The sequence below is a fragment of the Notolepis coatsorum genome (genome assembly GCF_963971535.1).
Source record: "Notolepis coatsorum genome assembly, chromosome: 13".
NCBI classification, from domain to species: Eukaryota; Metazoa; Chordata; class Actinopteri; order Aulopiformes; family Paralepididae; genus Notolepis; species Notolepis coatsorum.
In genome coordinates this window covers 29,198,969-29,216,272 of record NC_140177.1, presented here as the reverse complement: position 1 = coordinate 29,216,272, position 17,304 = coordinate 29,198,969, and the positions used below count along the sequence as shown (strand labels likewise).

The window sequence follows — 17,304 nt, the reverse complement described above, 5'->3', positions numbered from 1 at the left end:
TTCCTCTTGCCACTAGGTGGTAGCAGATATCTATCAGTGAAATGCCTGAGCAAAGAGATGGGTTTTAAGCTGTCTTTTAAAGATGTCTAGCGAGTTGGCTTCCCTGATGTTTTGGGGTAGTTTGTTCCATAGTTTTGGGGCATAGTTGATAAAGGCTGCATTACCGATCCTCTTTTGACTGCTTCTGGGAGCCTCTAGTATGCACGTTTATAGTACTGTGTTGATTCATTGCGTAATTTTGGAGTTGTTATGAAAGGGATAATGTATAGCTACGAGGTCATTGTCGCAAAATAATTGACAGACACGGAGTTTAGAATACCGAGGCGCCTCGCCGAGGTGTTCTAAACGTAGTGAAGCCCCGAAGGTCAATTATTTTGCGACAATGACCGAGTATAGGCTATACATTATCCCGCTTATTACATGGCTAACTTACTAACAATATACACAATTCATTTTACACCATCGACAAGACGAGATCAAATGCAGACGCAGTTCTGTTCCGTCGCTCCGCGCCGTCATCGCCGGCAGCTTCGCCGGCAGGTGTGTCTGATTGCACTGATGCAGTGTGTGTCAGTGGGATTGATTGCTCCAGCTGCGAACAGCGGTCATTATTGCTCGGCAGAGGTCCGTTACGGACCTCTGCCGAGCACTATTGACCAATCACAATCAAGCATTTCAGCTAATGTTAAAACGCCATGTAATAAACGTATATAATAATGCTAACGCTCTGGGACGAAGAGAGATTGGTAGTGTGAAAGCTGGCCAGTGGGGACTATCGTTCTTGGGAACGGAACGGGGGCAACCGTTCCTAATGAGAAAACGCCCTCACCGTGGAAATGTAAAGCTCCGACGGAGTGTTAAGGCTCTCGTATGATAGATTTCACCACAAAATATATATAATTTTTTAAGGAGGTATTAACTGAAATGTATTTGTTTGTTAAATAGTCCTCGTTTGATGCTACATTCTGTTGTTCACTTGGAGCTTAGCTTATATTAAGCAACACACTGTCTCAAGTAAAAAAGGCCAATTCTACTATTAAAAAGGTGCTAAAAAGTGGTATTTTGTTGTTAAAATAAGTGGTCTTCTACATGTTAAAATAATAGCTCTACATTATGACAGCCATCACTTTTATAAAGTTTGGTAACATGGGTCTCCCAGTCCCTCCACTCTACAGGAAACACAAAATATATTTTCTGGTATCCCGCTCCCACTTTATCCAATCAGTAGAGATGTTCCGATACCATTTTTTCCTTCCCGATCCGATTCCGATACCTAAGCTTTGGGTACCGGCCGATACCGATACTGATCCGATACCAGTGCATACATTAAAAAAAAAATTATATATATATATTTTTTTACAGATACCGTTTTATATATACTGTTTTTTAGTAATAACTAGAAAGTAATGGTATTTATTCAACAGGTGATTGTATAGATTAGTATTAGTATCATTAATCAATGAGTATGGGGCTGCGGCACTGCAGATATACCCTACTCCAATGATCCGCACGGATAGGGCTGGGCGATATGACGATATTATATAAATATCGGGTACAGTTCATTAACGATACACTTTTTAAACGTATCGTGGATATCGTGATGTTTTGCCCAAGAGGCTTGTGTCGCGTCAATCTGGTCCACACGTTGACACTTTTGAACAGCGCCGCCCCACACACACACTACTGCATCAAAAGTTACTACTTATGATAACAAAGGCATTCGTTTTGTGGCATTAACGTTATATAGTTACACTTTCAATAACATCAGCGTATTTACATAGCAACGACCGAGGTCGACCTAGATATAGCAAGCATTAGTCGTTCATATCTCAGCCCGTGCTGACTCAGTTGTGCCCATTCTGCAGTCTGTTAATAAAGTTTTCAATCAGACAGATGTATGGAAAGGCTTTTATTATAACATCCGTTGCAGTAAAATCATTATGCCTCCAGTCGTTTAGTCCTTCTGCGGAGCTAAAAGCTAAACGTCGGTCGCGGCGAGCTACCGCTGCCATTGTTGTTGTCATTGAGCTCTCCAATGGCGGAAGTAAAAAATGAATACGCGCTTGCCGATTGGTGCTAAGAACAGCAGGGCGGGTGCAAGCGATGTGACGTAATTGGCAGACGCGACTGTCAATCAAAATGATTCTGTTTTCCGACTGAATGAATGAAAACGTTATTAACAGATTGCAGCATGGGTACAATACAGTACAGCTCAATACAACAACAGTCAACAGTGGACTGGAGGATGCAGACCAGAGAAAGACTTTCGTCTTGTTTACATCAGGGTCCCCCATTTTCAATTCATCATATTTCATATCTAAATCATATAATATCTCATTGCTAAATATATGCAATATATAATCTAATAACCCAATAATCTAAATCTAATATATAATATAAAAATGCTAAATGCATGGGTATTTTATTTTGTCTTTAATGTTAGCTTGCAAACTCAAATACTGTCTTGGTAAGCCTCATAATGAATTGTTTGGGGAAAAAAAGAAAAACATTGTGATGCGTATCGTGTATCGCCGAAAGGTCAGAAAATATCGTGATATCATATTTAGGCCATATCGCCCAGCCCTACGCACGGACGTTAGACGGTGTTGCACTCGCTACCCAGTCTGTTAGCTAGTAGCTAGTCGTCTTCCCCGCATTGACATTTGATAACGTTAGTCAGCTAACGCTAGTCAGTAGCTACTTGACTTAAATACGATTCACCGTGGGTGCATTATTGTTGATAGACGGACAGTGTCAGGTCCTGGAGAAAGGACAGGCGATCATCTGATTTGATGTAACGTTAAAGCGGATGTTGTTCCAACTAGCTAGCTTTTCAGCTAATGCTATAATAACACCAGCAAGCAAAACACATCCCGTCCGAGCTCCCCATCACACGCTCTGTCGGGACAATGGAATTTAAGAAAGTGTATCTGCTGTTAAAATGACAAACAGCATCACACTTTAAAACACGTTCATTTTATAATCCTCACTCTCGGCAGGAGATAAATGACGTCATGGGATCGGAGGCTAGAATTTACGTGTACTCGCCGATACCGATACCAGCATTTTAGGCAGTATCGGCGGCATTTCCGATACTGGTATCGGAACAACTCTACCAATCAGGAGAGAGAACTCCACACTGTTTAAATGGTCTTGACAAAAATAAGAAATAGAAACAAATATGGGCTTGAAACAAGTCAAATACTCTGCCAGCAAATTTGGCTTGGCAGGATTTCTTGAAATAAGTAAAAAAAAAAATCTAGGGTTCTCTCTCCCGATGGATAAAGTAGGAACGGGATACCAGAACATTTATTTAGTGTTACCGTTTACTGAAGAGTGGAGGGACTAAGAGACCCATGTTACTGACCAAACACTCCATATCAGTGATGGCTGTCGGAATGTAGAGCTACTTAACACTCGTTTTAACAAAAGAATACACTTACAGCACCGTTAAGCAGTTAAAAATACAGTCAAACAGACACGTATTGTGCTTTGTGAAGCTCATGCTAGCCAGTACAGATTATCTGGCGATACCAGTGCATCCCTACTAAACCACCTAGTAACAGAGCCTCGTCGCTTGGGCTAATCCATTAGGTTAGTCTCTCAGGTGGTCATTAGGGGTCAAGTTTGCATGATTGGAACAGGAGTATTATTTTGTTCTTGATTTTGTATAACTCTGGTAACAGGAGTCCTCCCTCCATCACCGCACCACACTAAAGGTTCCATCCTCACTGATGCCATGTTTCAACTGAAGCCTATCCCTCATCTTCAGCGGCAGTCTTTGAAAAGAGTAGCCCACATTCCTGCTAATAAGCTTGCTCTCAGGCAAGCGATGTCTGCGATGCCGCAGGACGGACGTGAGGACACATTCACACATCAGTCCCTCTGCTCCGCCTGGATATGCATCCCGCTAATGTCTGAACTGTGAAAATGTTAAGTCATGATGAAAACAACACTTGAAAAACAGAGCCGGCTTTACAGCAGCGATTAGATTTGTACATGCTGCTGAATCTGTAACACGGCCAACCGTGGCGAGCCAAGTATTTCTCACCATCCCGAGGTCGGTACACTGGGAACGGAGGCAGACAGGAAAAAGGAGCGTTAAATACAAGTTGCTCCTAGTGGGGCTTTCTGTATCCGTCCTCGTGTTCATGCTCGTCATCCCAGACCCTATCCTCTGACTGCTAAGAAGATTAGTTAGCCTGGCTGCTGGTCAGGCTGCAGGCCTAGAGACAATACTAAAGGTCTCCACGTCATACCAAGCTGAATAAAGGATAACCCCTCTGGATAAAGGAGGGCTATGTTCCTGGCTGCCAAATCACTTTAAAGGTAATGTGAAGACTCTAATACGTAGACAATTTGCAAAAGGTTGCAGTGAGTGGTGACAAATGAAATTAAAATTCTGGATTTTCTTTTTTGCATGACACACCATTATTAGAGGTAGATAGCCTACACAGAGATTTAAACGGTTAGGACTTCCATGCATGATGAGCTTTTCACAACTTTATCTGCAACTTAAATTTACCCTCTCATACCCACCCTATTTTGTGATTGGCGGATCAAGAAAGGTGGGCGGGTTTGAGATAGGTCAACTACAGGTCTGCATTGCGCCAGCGTTTCACCAAACCATGTAGCCTTGATACAACAAGTCCTTGTATCAAGAGCTCTATCATTGTGAGAACGCTGTTGGTTGCATCATCCTACTATGGGGACGTGAGAAAGACCAGCTCAATGAATCATGTGCATGAAGACGACTACCGCCTGCTTCGACAACGCAGCAGACCTCAAGACTACTGTGCCTTGTGCTGAATCATAACAGCAGCACGGAGGTATGCAAGCTTGTTGGGTTATCTTTGGTTAGGCCTGCCACGATAACACATTTTGCTGGGCGATTAATTGCCCCCGAAAATATCGCGATAAGCGATATTATTGCGACCGGTTAGAGAATTTTTTTTGAGAAATTTATTTCCCAAAACTTTTATTTTGAAGCCCACCGCTCCGTCTTTTCCGGTGTTTTAGACTTTTATTTTGAAGCCCACCGACCGGACCGGAAGTATTGTTGTGATTATCCTAAGCAGAAACTATGAGCCGACAACTTGTCTCGTCCGGTTCTGTTTTTGAGCTAATGATAAAACAAATTGTTGGTGAACAACTAACTTTAGGTTAGTTTTAACGTTAGCTACTAACGTTAGATGCAGCTACTACAGGCAATCAACGATGAGGAGGAAGCGTCAAAGCAGTATATAATAGAATAGCTGTGGTGCGTAAGCACTGCAGCACGACTCGAAACTACCGGAGTGTTATAATAAATTAATTCATGTTTAACTTGTCCCTGTGTCCAGTCCTTTGACTAGCCCCACCCGTTCATTGTAAACAATGATGCATGTAATTGTATTAACGTTATTCTGTGTTGTACTTGTAGCTATGCTATACGTTGTATTTCGTTTGTTAGCTATTTAGCTAATGTTGTTAGCATGGAATGAGAATCAAAGCTCTATCTTTCATCTTTATTTAGCAGTCCAGTTTCTCCGGGCAGTAGCGAGTAACTACTTGGGTCTAAAAATAGCTAACGTTACACTACAAATAATGCTACTTGGTTAAAAGGAGCAACACTATTGAGAAATGTCTATGTGGCGTTGCCCCACGGAGCTCCCGTGCTGTACTCTAGTAACGTCAGCGGCCCGCCTCCCAACACGGACAGTGACTGACAAGGGGCACTGGTTCCGCCTCATTAAAACAAACGCGCAAATAGCAATTAATCGCGCCCGTCAAAATCATTGCATTCATTTTAATTATCGCAGCAATTAATCGATTTATTGCTTATCGCGGCAGGCCTAAGGAGATTCATTTAGGGATCTAAGGTATTGGTTGCCAACATCGAGAATCTTGAAGCTGGTTTTACCATCACCGTTTTAGATGTCCATTTCCTGGGATTTGTGACAGACGCGGTCAGTGAAGGCTGTGTGTTTGACTACACGACCAAGCTACTTGGCTAAGCTGAAACCATTGTACCACTGCAAACAATGTATTGTGGAATAGGTGACGCAGACCATAGGCTACACCAAACCTGGTTCCAGACATCCGTTATGCACCAGGTCCACTGAATGTGCCATGGACAAAACAGTGATTAGCTTAAAAGTAGTGATTTACTGCATTGCTATTCACTTTTACTCAAATGTTGCATTTCAGTTTAGCCAGCGATCTGGCGCTTTTTATTACCATAGAGCAGAGCTGTACCAAAGAGGCCGAAATGGAAAAATAGATGATTTTGCGGGCCTTTTCCTGAGGTCACTAACTTAATTGGTAATTTTGTTTATCTAATCAATTTGTGCATACCAGTTCAATATGTTATTGTAAATGCACTTATGTTCATTCAGCATATCAATGAACACAATGAGGGCTGTATGTGGTAAATTGGCTTATTATAGATTTATTTTCTACAGATTTAAGTTTGATATAATTTAGGATTCAATTAATTAAGAGTTTGTAAGATTAGCAATTGTTGGCTAAACTGGTCCTGGACTATTGGAGAACGAAGTAGAATACACAAACGCACAAAACATCTCTCACCTCACATTCACTGGTCTACTCTAGAGTAGATGAAATTTATTAAAATAATGATGAATTTGCAAGCTAATAATACCGATCATGTTTCAATTAATTAATTATTGACCCACAATAGTTTGTAATAGGTTAAATTGGTCCTGGAGATGTCGAGTTACATAAATATTTTAAATGATGCTATTCCGTAGACAGGTGGAGGAGTAGGCTTTCTGCGTCATGCCCTACCTACTCGCCACCCCTCGCCTGAACCCAGCAGTTCCATATGTCCGAACACGTCTGCCCCGGAGAAGGAAAAGGCAACTCCAGGCATCGCACACACCCGATTCTCCGCATTGTCCCGAGCACATGTCCGGAAAGGGTCTGTGGAACACAGTCACACACAGTAGCCTTCACTTATCATGCGCAAAACAAATACTTTCCGCGGATTTGATATCGGAGTAGGTATGATGAAAGTAATAACTCACTTGATAAGTAATGGATGCAACCGAATAATAATGCGGCTGAAAACAGACAAACTTTTAAAAGCAAAAGTAATTTGTATTGCGGAAACTGAGGTGCGCTTGATTTCCATCACAGGCCAATTGAATTGCGCCTAGGAAAGGCCATTCCGCCTGAGGACCGGACAAAAACACCAACCATTGGGCCTGCGGGCCTCAAGTTCGACACATGTGCCACAGAGGCTTTCCCCATCCAAAACAATAAAACCTACAATAGCCAGCAGAGAATCGCTCCATCGTCTCTTCGGAACGAGGACGTGTTCGACGACAATGTACACAAACCACATACAAAACAATGTGGATGTGGGCCAGCTGAAATTACAACGTAGTTGAGGTCAGTAAATACTAAATTCAACGCAACAGTGCACGGCTGAGCCAGACACATGAGCGACCACACCCCCATCTTTTCAAACACCCGTGTGGTTTACCCCGACACGTCACTCAGTAGAGCTGTGAATCTACTGGCCTGACGATTCGATTACGATTCAGCTGTCCACGATTTGATTCTACGATGCAGCTTAATAATATATTACATCCTCAATTTTATAATCTATATTACTGCACATGGCTACTTTTTCATCAATTAAATTTTAATACAAGCAGTCAGATAAATTAACTTTTATTTAAATCAGATAGTGTTGCATGATACACAGATACTAGAAAGGTATCTCGATACCCAGCTGTTAAAAACGGTTCAATACTCCCATTTTATTAGTACCAATAAATACTTTTAGAATAGCCTGATGCTGTATTTTCTATGAGTGGAGTGGATGCATGACCGGAGCACTAGCTTTGCGTAGTGGGCGTGTCAACAGTGTCAGCTGAACACAGACCAAGGCATAGGAATATTCACAGATATCGCAGAATGTATGATTTCATAATACAAAGTTTCTGAATGGACGTTTGGATTAAACCAAGTTGAAATGCAGTGATGAACAGTCTTTCCCAGCGGAACACAAGTTAATTAACGTTAGACAGGTCGCGCTATGCATGCTTAGCTGCTAACGTTAGGGGGCGCCCTCGTGGCGCATACCATAGTGCCTCGCGCACCTACGCGGCCGACCCAGGTTCGATCCCAGCTCCCGTCGTTATTTGTCGCATGTCCTCCCCACCTCTCCTCCCGTTCGCCCTCTCCTGTCGGTCCTGCGTGACCAATAAAGCTGTAAAAATGCACAAAAATATATAAAAAAATTAAATAAAATAGCAGGAGTCGTCTGCCAACAAAGATGTTGTTTCAACAAATGGATTCACAAAATGGATTAGCATCCAAACGTTATTGAAAACTCCTGTGACCAGTAAGTAGGTACTACGTACGGTACGTCTAACTTTTACTAACCATTTTTACCCCCAAAAATTTTGCGCAAATTGTTTGTTAAATGCGTAAATGTGCGCTATGTGCCTAAGTCTAGTAGGCTATAATAATCTATATATTTTGTCACTGCATCGATGCAGAATCTACACGTCTGCATCGCATCTTAGAATCGAGAAATGTCCACACCACTATCACTTAGCTGATCCTCCTCACCGCCGGGCTGCTCCCTCTGCTGCCACAGGACAGGATGCATTAAAATGCCTGTTGCCTTACTCACTTTGCCACCGTATTGGTCGACTTTGACATGGAATGGAATGCATTTATATAGCAGCTTTCATCCAAAGCGCTTTACAATTTGTTCCTCACATTCCATCCATTCACACACCAAAGGCGGAGGCAACCATGCAAGGTGCCGACCTGCTCATCGGGATCAGTTGGGGGTTAAGTGTCTTGCTCAAGGACACTTCGGCACGCTGCCCGGGAATCGAAGCGGGAACCTCCGGATTACCAGACGACTGCAATAACCTGACTATTGGCTTTATTCTAAAAAAGCCAATATTTCTATTAAGCCGTTTACATGATGGGATGTTTATAGAACCATTCCATTCACATCCCTGTTTACATGCTATGGAGCATAGCCTGATTAAAGGATAATTACATTTTCCCCTTATTGTCAACAATACAGCCGACGAAAAGACCAAAACCAACAATGCATTTCCTCTACGTTCAGCCAACACCAGATTATAGCTCATACCCAGAAATCATATAACTACCATTGTCCAAAAACCGTACAGTTTGTTTTTATCAGTATAATCCATCCTTGCGATGATCAGCACAGTTTTTCCCCACGGGATTACTTTACGGGGTGACCTCGCCTGGAGTCTGCCTGAAACAGAAGCAGTATTCGTCCCGTCATGCAGCAGTTCAGGGTGAAACTATGATGCTCGTCTTCATCACAATGATGAATTATACTGACCAAAACAAACAGTACGGCTTGTGAACAACAATGGAGTTCTATGACTTCTGGATACAAGCTATAATCTGCAGTTGGCTGGATGGACCATACTTGTAAGCAGAAGAAATGCATGGTTGGCTTTGGTCTTTTCGTAGACTATTATGTTTACGATAAGACATTTAAATTAAACGTATCCTTTAATGATTGAAGAAGCTCCCTCCACATTAGATCCCCAGTACGGCGTCCATGTTTCCCTCCAGTATTAAACCTCAATCTCTGTCATTTTGCCAACGTGTAGGGGTCATTTTGATTCTTCCTGTGTTAAATGTATTTATACTACAGAGCTCTAATTATATATTATATGCATATATATATTATATATATACACACACACACACTACACCGCTTGGTTTGGCTCAGAAAAAAACTATTGCGTGTTGTGCATAGTGTACCCCCCCCCCCCCACTCTATGCTGAATGCTGATAAGATGCAAGCAGATGCCTAGCTTAGATGACAAATAATAATGGGAATGATGAGACCCAGGGAAGAGAATGGGAGAATTGTAGATGGTTTTAACATTGTCCTATATTGTAGTGCTTTTCAACAAGTTAATAATATAAGTCTTTGGAGTCACCTAAAAATGAGTTTTGCTGGGGGAAATGAAACTACTCTGATTATGCATTCTAGCAGCCTCTGTCCCTCTCCGTATCAGTCCTGTTCTCAACGGGCCGTATCAGTGCCTGTAAGTGCTTTTATTGTACAAATAAGATAATTATTATACATGTACAATGGTGCACAAGCCTGTGCCTGCCATTGAACAAAATTCAGATCAAACTGTCAAAGTAGGCATTGCAGATGAAATTACTCAAGATCACGCAATATATCAAACCTACCGTTGTCAGAAACCTATCTTAGGTTCAACTTTAGATAGAAAATAGAAAGTTTATAGGCGAGCTGCCTCAGCTGCCATTTTATACATGTCATAATTTTTCAAAGATCTCTTCACACGCATGTTATTATCGATTGTGGCTGCAATTCTGAGTGGTTTGTTTCAATGGGGAGGGGTCTCATCACAGCTGAACTGCAGCAACTGTCCTATGTACATTCTTCCCAATTGCTCAGTATTAAGACAACCCCTCATTGTGTTAAAAAAAACAAAAATAAAAAAAATTCAAAACACAGGAAAGGGCCATCGAGGCGCACTTTAAATTTTAATGCACTGTTTTTAAGATTCCGTATCGAGATTGTTACACGCCTACCAATGTGTTGTACATTTGGGCCCATTTTCTTGCAAATTTGAAATTTGGGTATACAGGCAATTATATTCCATGTCTTATCGAGACTAGTGCTTACTTCGACTATGACCTAATTCAGGTTAACGTAATCAAAAGATGCTGTTTATTACAGGCGGCTGGGTGGCGCAGCGGACATTGCGCTCGTCACCAACGCAAGAGACACCGGGTTCGAATCCGGCTGTCTGCGTTGCCTCCGGCTTGGGCCGGCCGTCATACTGGCTCAATTGGCAGAGTCAGTGGGTGGAAGTCGATGGGTGGTAATCTGGACATTGTGGACAGCGACTCCTACAAGTCGGTTGGGGGACGCCTGCACAAGTGCACAGCAGAGACAGGAAATGGCGGGGGTAGTGTGAGCCTCCCACACGTTACACCTCGCCAATGAGAGTCCGCGCTGGCAGGTGAAAAGATGTGACAGGCTGCCTCCTCGTGTACCGGAGGGGACACGTGATGCAAGGCTTCCATCCTCCCTACAACCGACCAGTGGGGGGCATATGCGAGCAACGTTCAAGACAGTGGAGGGGAGAATTGGAAACAGCGAAAAATTGGGATGGGTGAAATAGAAAATAAGGAGAAAAAGTAGATTAAAAAAACAATGCTGTTTATTGCATACATTGGATAAATGCATACAATGTCTTATTCAGAGTATTGTCATAATCGGGTAATATCGGAATATTGTCAACATTAATGATCCTTTAAGTTCATAGCCTCTGCGAAGTGATCCTTTAAGTTGATATCGTCATGACTGACAAACCTTTAACTTCAGGTCTAGCCTCATCATTGACAAACCTGGAACTTCAAATGTAGCAACTTTGTTCTTCCCCACGACGCACAGGACTGTCAGCCAGGGGCTACGCATGGTAACTTGTGGTTAGGGCTGGGCGATATGACGATATTATATAAATATCGGGTACAGTTCATTAACAATACACTTTTTAAACGTATCGTGGATATCGTGATGTTTTGCCCAAGAGGCTTGTGTCGCGTCAATCTGGTCCACACGTTGACACTTTTGAACAGCGCCGCCCCACACACACTACTGCATCAAAAGTGACTACTTATGATAACAAAGGCATTCGTTTTGTGGCATTAACGTTATAATAATAATAATGCAGGACCTGTTCAGAGGTCTCTATATAGTTACACTTTCAATAACATCAGCGTATTTACATAGTGCCGACCGAGGTCGACCTAGATATAGCAAGCTCGTTCATATCTCAGCCCGTGCTGACTCAGTTGTGCCCATTCTGCGGTCTGTTAATAAAGTTTTCAATCAGACAGATGTATGGAAAGGCTTTTATTATAACATCCGTTGCAGTAAAATCATTATGCCTCCAGTCGTTTAGTCCTTCTGCGGAGCTAAAAGCTAAACGTCGGCCGCAGCGAGCTGCCATTGTTATTGTCATTGAGCTCTCCAATGGCGGAAGTAAAAAATAAATACGCGCTTTCCGATTGGTGCTAAGAACAGCAGGGCGGGTGCAAGCGATGTGACGTAATTGGCAGACGCGACTGTCAATCAAAATGATTCTGTTTGCCGACTGAATGAATGAGAACGTTATTAAAAGATTGCAGCATGGGTACAATACTACAGCTCAATACAACAACAGTCAACAGCGGACTGGAGGATGCAGACCAGAGAAAGACTTTCGTCTTGTTTACATCAGGGTCCCCCATTTTCAATTCATCATATTTCATATCTAAATCAAATAATATCTCATTGCTAAATATATGCAATATATAATCTAATAATCCAATAATCTAAATCTAATATATAATATAAAAATGCTAAATGCATGGGTATTTTATTTTGTCTTTAATGTTAGCTTGCAAACTCAAATACTGTCTTGGTAAGCCTCATAATGAATTTTGGGGAAAAAAAGAAAAACATCGTGATGCGTATCGTGTATCGCCGAAAGGTCAGAAAATATCGTGATATCATATTTAGGCCATATCGCCCAGCCCTACTTGTGGTCACTCACCCACAGACGATCTGACGGGGACATTTAGTTGCACGTGTGCGCAGTAGTGACTTTCTCCTGCTCTGGCACAGCACACATCCTCAAACGCAATCGCAGGATATTAACAACACAAACTGCCCCCGGCCAGTAAAAAGCACTCTGGTGCGCACGTCAGGATTGCGCACATCAGGATTGCGCACATCAGGATTGTGCACGGATCCATGCATCGCCAGAAGCGGCTTCAACTTTTCCTTTGTTGTATTTGTGCATCAGTGATTAAGGTGAGAATCTACTCGTGTTTCTTCAACTGTAGAGCAACGGTTATTTCCTGTAACTTGACATGCAGACCTTTGTGTGTTTCCCAGTCTGTGGTGAGCTAGCTTTCATTGAGTTGTTTATGTTAAAAACCTTGATTCTGTATTGGGGGGGGGGGGGGTCTTATAATAGCGGCGCTGCACGTCTGGGCAGTTTGGTGCTCGTCATGCTGCAGACACAAATAAAGCATCTGTAGCTTCTTCTTCAGTATAGCCTGTGTAGTTACAATCTAAATTATAATTCACATAAGTGTACGGCAAGAGTGCACGTGAGAGTGAAAACTCAAAGTGCTTCTGCAAGCATCACGGAATTGTTGGGTAGAAAGGATGGTTAAGCATGGTGCGTCACAATACAATATTTATCTATTTTTACCTTATTTTTCTAGCACTCGCTTGTATTTAAATATGTTTAAGTTAAGTATTGTGTGATTTTGTGTGAAGGGCGGACGAGCAAAGTAAGATTTTCATTGTATGGCAAACTGTCTGTTTAACTGTGCACATGACAATCTTGAATATAGCAATGTGATGGCACTGTGGTCAAAACTACATGATATGAATAAAAAAACATTTGTTTTAAGTAAAAGAGTGCGCCATGATTACAGTTTACATATTGTAGTGGTCATAGGCCTACATATACATATATGGGCCTTCTACACCATTACAGTCACACACCGACCAAACAATAATGAAACTAGGCTATTTAGTTGGGCTGCCCCCTCTTAAGTCTATTATAGTCAGCCGATTTGGTCTCAGTTGAGCAACAATGTGTTTGTGAATTAGTAATTTTTAGCTGTGACCAGCAGCTCTATAGGTCACGTCTGTCGGGTGGTCCACAAAGATTTTACACACCCGCGCCTCTAGCAGCCACAGGTTTTGCCCTAGGAGGCTGAAATTTGGCATGGAGGTCAAGTCTGTGTGTATGTTCATGCCAATTGGCTAAAAGGGGGAGTGGCCTATTGCAAAAGGTCGCAGCTATTGCGTTTTCACTCTTGCTTTTCCCCCATGCTGAGTAATTTTCAGATGAATGATAACTCTGGTAAGCATAAATTAACTAAACAACAAAGTCCAATTTTACTGCACTTAACTTCAAATAAAATCTTAACTATTAGTCAACTAGTTAAGAATTTTTGTTGAGGAAAGCCCTACTACTCAAACCCAAGATTAGAACCATCCTACTGTATGTACAGAGGCTGGTTAACGGCACAAACTGGCAAGCTAACAAGCTCTTTTACAAATGTATCTTGTCATCCAACACCTGGAATGCCCTCCAACTGACTGAACGAAGGTTCTTCCTTTAACTGCATTTAAAATTATGATCTCCAACCACTGAGACAATTTGTAACCATCTTAGTGGATTTCTTTATTGTTTATTCTTATTTATTGTGCCTATATGAAATTGCTGTAACAATGAGGGTAACCGCAGTCTTACGAGTTGAAATAAAGGTTTGAAATTAAATGAAATTGGACTCTGGGAAACAACTTTTCTGCAGGTGTTGTAAATGATACCAAGCAGCAAGACAACTGCTGTTCTGTTCTTATACAATTATTCTACAATTTGTGGGAATAGATTAGAAGTATTTGGATATAAAAAGGGGGAAGAACAAAAACATTTTAGACCATGAGAACTACTCGAATTGCCACTGCCAGTATTATTGGTAATATATATATATATTGACTAACAATAATGTCAAAGCATAGAATAATGTTTATTAATATTGACAAAACTCAAGACCATGTCAAAATATACAAGGCCTGGTAAATTTAGTATTCCAGGTAGTGTGGTTAGGTTACCCACAACGTTGTAAGATGTCTACTCTGGGACACTGTACTGATGGTTTTCCATTTATGATCACATTAATGATAATGTTCCAATATATTCATTGCAGAGTGCTTACAGTAGAGTTAAAGGAAAACTCCAACATTTTGGAAAATTAGCTTATTTGCCATCTACCCTGGAGTTAGACAAGATGCATACCTATTTCTTCTCTGTGCGTGCAGTAGGAGTAGGAAGACGTTGGGAACTAGGCTAATGGAGGAACCTACTTCCAGTGACTGATGCTAAGCTAGGCTAACGGTGCACGTCTTCCTACTCCTACTGCATCATGCACAGAGAAGAAAAATGTATCTTCTTGGCTACCTTCAGGGTAGACGGCAAATAAGCTAATTTCCCAAAATGTTGGAGTTTTCCTTTAAGGACGGCGTTCTAAAACAGACAGCTTTTGTATCGAGCAAACACACCCCCAAAAGCTCGGGCTATGGTGTAACACTGGCTGGGAGGCGCACGACCTCCTATTAATTCAAACGGGGCTATCTTGGTGCATCTGTATGCTAACGTTACACAGTGCACCCTATTCGAGACACCTAGTAGTAGAAACACAAATGTGGTATATAAAAATAAAATAAAATACTACTATATGACTGATAACCCCAATCCGCACAGGCTACCGTGCTTTGAGCATGCTTGTCAAACAGCTTTAGCCAACAATATGCGTAGCTGGGCGCTCAAAAAAACCTCTTGCCATGTTAAGTTAACGTTGTTGTGGCTAATATCAATTAGGCTAACCAACTAGCAAACATCATTTACGTTGTTGCGTCAGAATAACTGTTACAAAAAAAGCTTTTTGCTGGATGATAATGCAACCAGGTGACCAACATGACATGAAATTCAAATTATGTGACGCGCTTTAATCACGATATTCAACACGAGCACATTATGATCCAAGACGAGACAAAAGCCCGTTGCAGCCTCTCTGTCTGCCCTCAGTGTCCCCCCCTCCCCAGCCAGAGCTAACCGAGCTGGCTGCCCTCAGTGTCCCCCCCTCCTCCGCAGCCAGAGCTAACCAAGCTAACAGAGCTAACCAAGCTAACCTAGCTGGCTCGCTACCAGCACCGAAGCACAGCTGAGGCTGCTGGCTACACTTGTCACTCTGCTTCGCCCTCGCGCATACAAGCCAGGCTTTCTATATTTTCGATGCAAAGTTCAGCGAAAATAAATAAACCTCGTAGTTTAATTTTTTTTGTTAGATTAAGTCATTCAAACGTGTGTAACGCACGTGGCACACAGAACTATTATACCAAGCGCCACACGCAAAAGGCATAACATTCCCTATTTTCGCACGCAGTTTACGTCAAAGTTAGCTAGCTAACATGATTAGCTCGCTCGCAGTAAGAACTAGCCCAGATGGCTAACTGGGAATTTTCCCCCCTCCTATGATCCAAGGCAATAATAAAAACAAACCTTACTTTATGCTTACCTTCAAACTCGCTTATGTGTTCCCGCCAACTCATTCGGATTTAGCTCTATATGAATAATGCGCGATATAAACTGTTATTATTTCCTAAATCTCGGGACGTTATAGCCGTTAGCCTACGGCTGTGTGACGTTGTTTCTCGCTGGTTTGAAAACATCCCAGTCGGCTCGTCGTCTCCGTGAAGAAGCTCCGGCAAAACACGCAGGCGGCGCTCTCATTGGGCGGGGAAGAGTCACGTGGTCCACTGAGCCCCACCCACACCGAGCTTATAAGGTCTAACGTCTAGCTGGATATAGATGTGGGGGGGTTATGTTGTGTCGAACGATTTCACTCACATTTTTACTAGTAATGAGAGTAAAAACGTCGCCTTTGCCCACGAGAACACTCTCGGGCGCACGTTAATCGAGCGGATAGGCATTCACACATGTCGTCTGAAACGGTGAGTATTTATTAACCGTGCGAGCTGACTGGGGGTGAGGTGAAGAGCAGGGCAGTAACGGGGACTTGACGTCATCTTTTCCGCTGCTCTGTTGTGCGGTCAGTGGGGGGACGTTCTCGAAAAGCACGGGGGAATAAAGGAGGCTAGCCCTCCGCTTTACTTGTAAAACATTTGCGCGGTGCCGTTTTTTGTAGTACACTCGCTAACGGGCTATTTTGAATCGCCCAGTGCTTTCATAAATACGTTTTGCACCCGGTCAGTTTTTTGAGTTGGTGGCGCAGTGCATCATGGAGGACCGTGGGCGCATGCGCTGTGGCGTGCATTATTATGTTGCAGAACAAGCTTGAAATCGCAAGAGGAAATCGGGTTGGGGGAGGGGCACCGGCTAGACATGAACAAGCCACCAGGGTAGAATGGAAATGACAGGAGCGTTGTAAGAACAAGGAGTCAGTTGGGGGTTGGTTGGTTGTCTGAGAATGGTATTGAACATGGAAATAGCCCTGACACAGCCCTCCAATTCCTCTCCCATGGAATCTTATTTAGTGTAGCCTAGACTGTGTAAATAGTACATGATTTATGGATGCACAATGCACGTAGGATCGTTACATGTAACCTGATCCCCCAAAACACCTCCAATATTGTTGGGTGCCTGTCTGGAATACATCTCATCACTAGCCAGTTGGTATCATGCATCAGATCTTGTGTTTATCCCGTTCGTAAAG

At 42.4% G+C, this 17,304-nt stretch overlaps 2 protein-coding genes across 5 annotated transcripts in view; one reads left to right on the top strand and one right to left on the bottom strand.

Annotated features, from left to right (window-relative positions):
• The window catches only part of ankrd12 (ankyrin repeat domain 12), a 76,436-nt gene extending 60,154 nt beyond the window's left edge, over positions 1–16,282 (bottom strand). For 2 of the 4 annotated variants that reach the window (XM_084327824.1, XM_084327825.1), the window contains exon 1: positions 16,136–16,270. In XM_084327824.1, the coding sequence (XP_084183950.1) occupies positions 16,136–16,180 (45 nt within the window). In that variant the 5' untranslated portion in view covers positions 16,181–16,270. Of the gene's footprint in view, positions 1–6,789; positions 6,925–16,135 lie in introns of all 4 variants that reach the window. The other 2 variants (XM_084327827.1, XM_084327826.1) reach the window with 2 other exon arrangements.
• A 161-nt stretch (positions 16,283–16,443) lies between these two features.
• The window catches only part of acss2l (acyl-CoA synthetase short chain family member 2 like), a 42,980-nt gene continuing 42,119 nt past the window's right edge, over positions 16,444–17,304 (top strand). The window contains exon 1 of the mRNA XM_084327102.1: positions 16,444–16,582. The gene's annotated coding sequence lies outside the window, so the exon portion shown is untranslated. The remainder of the gene's footprint in view (positions 16,583–17,304) is intronic.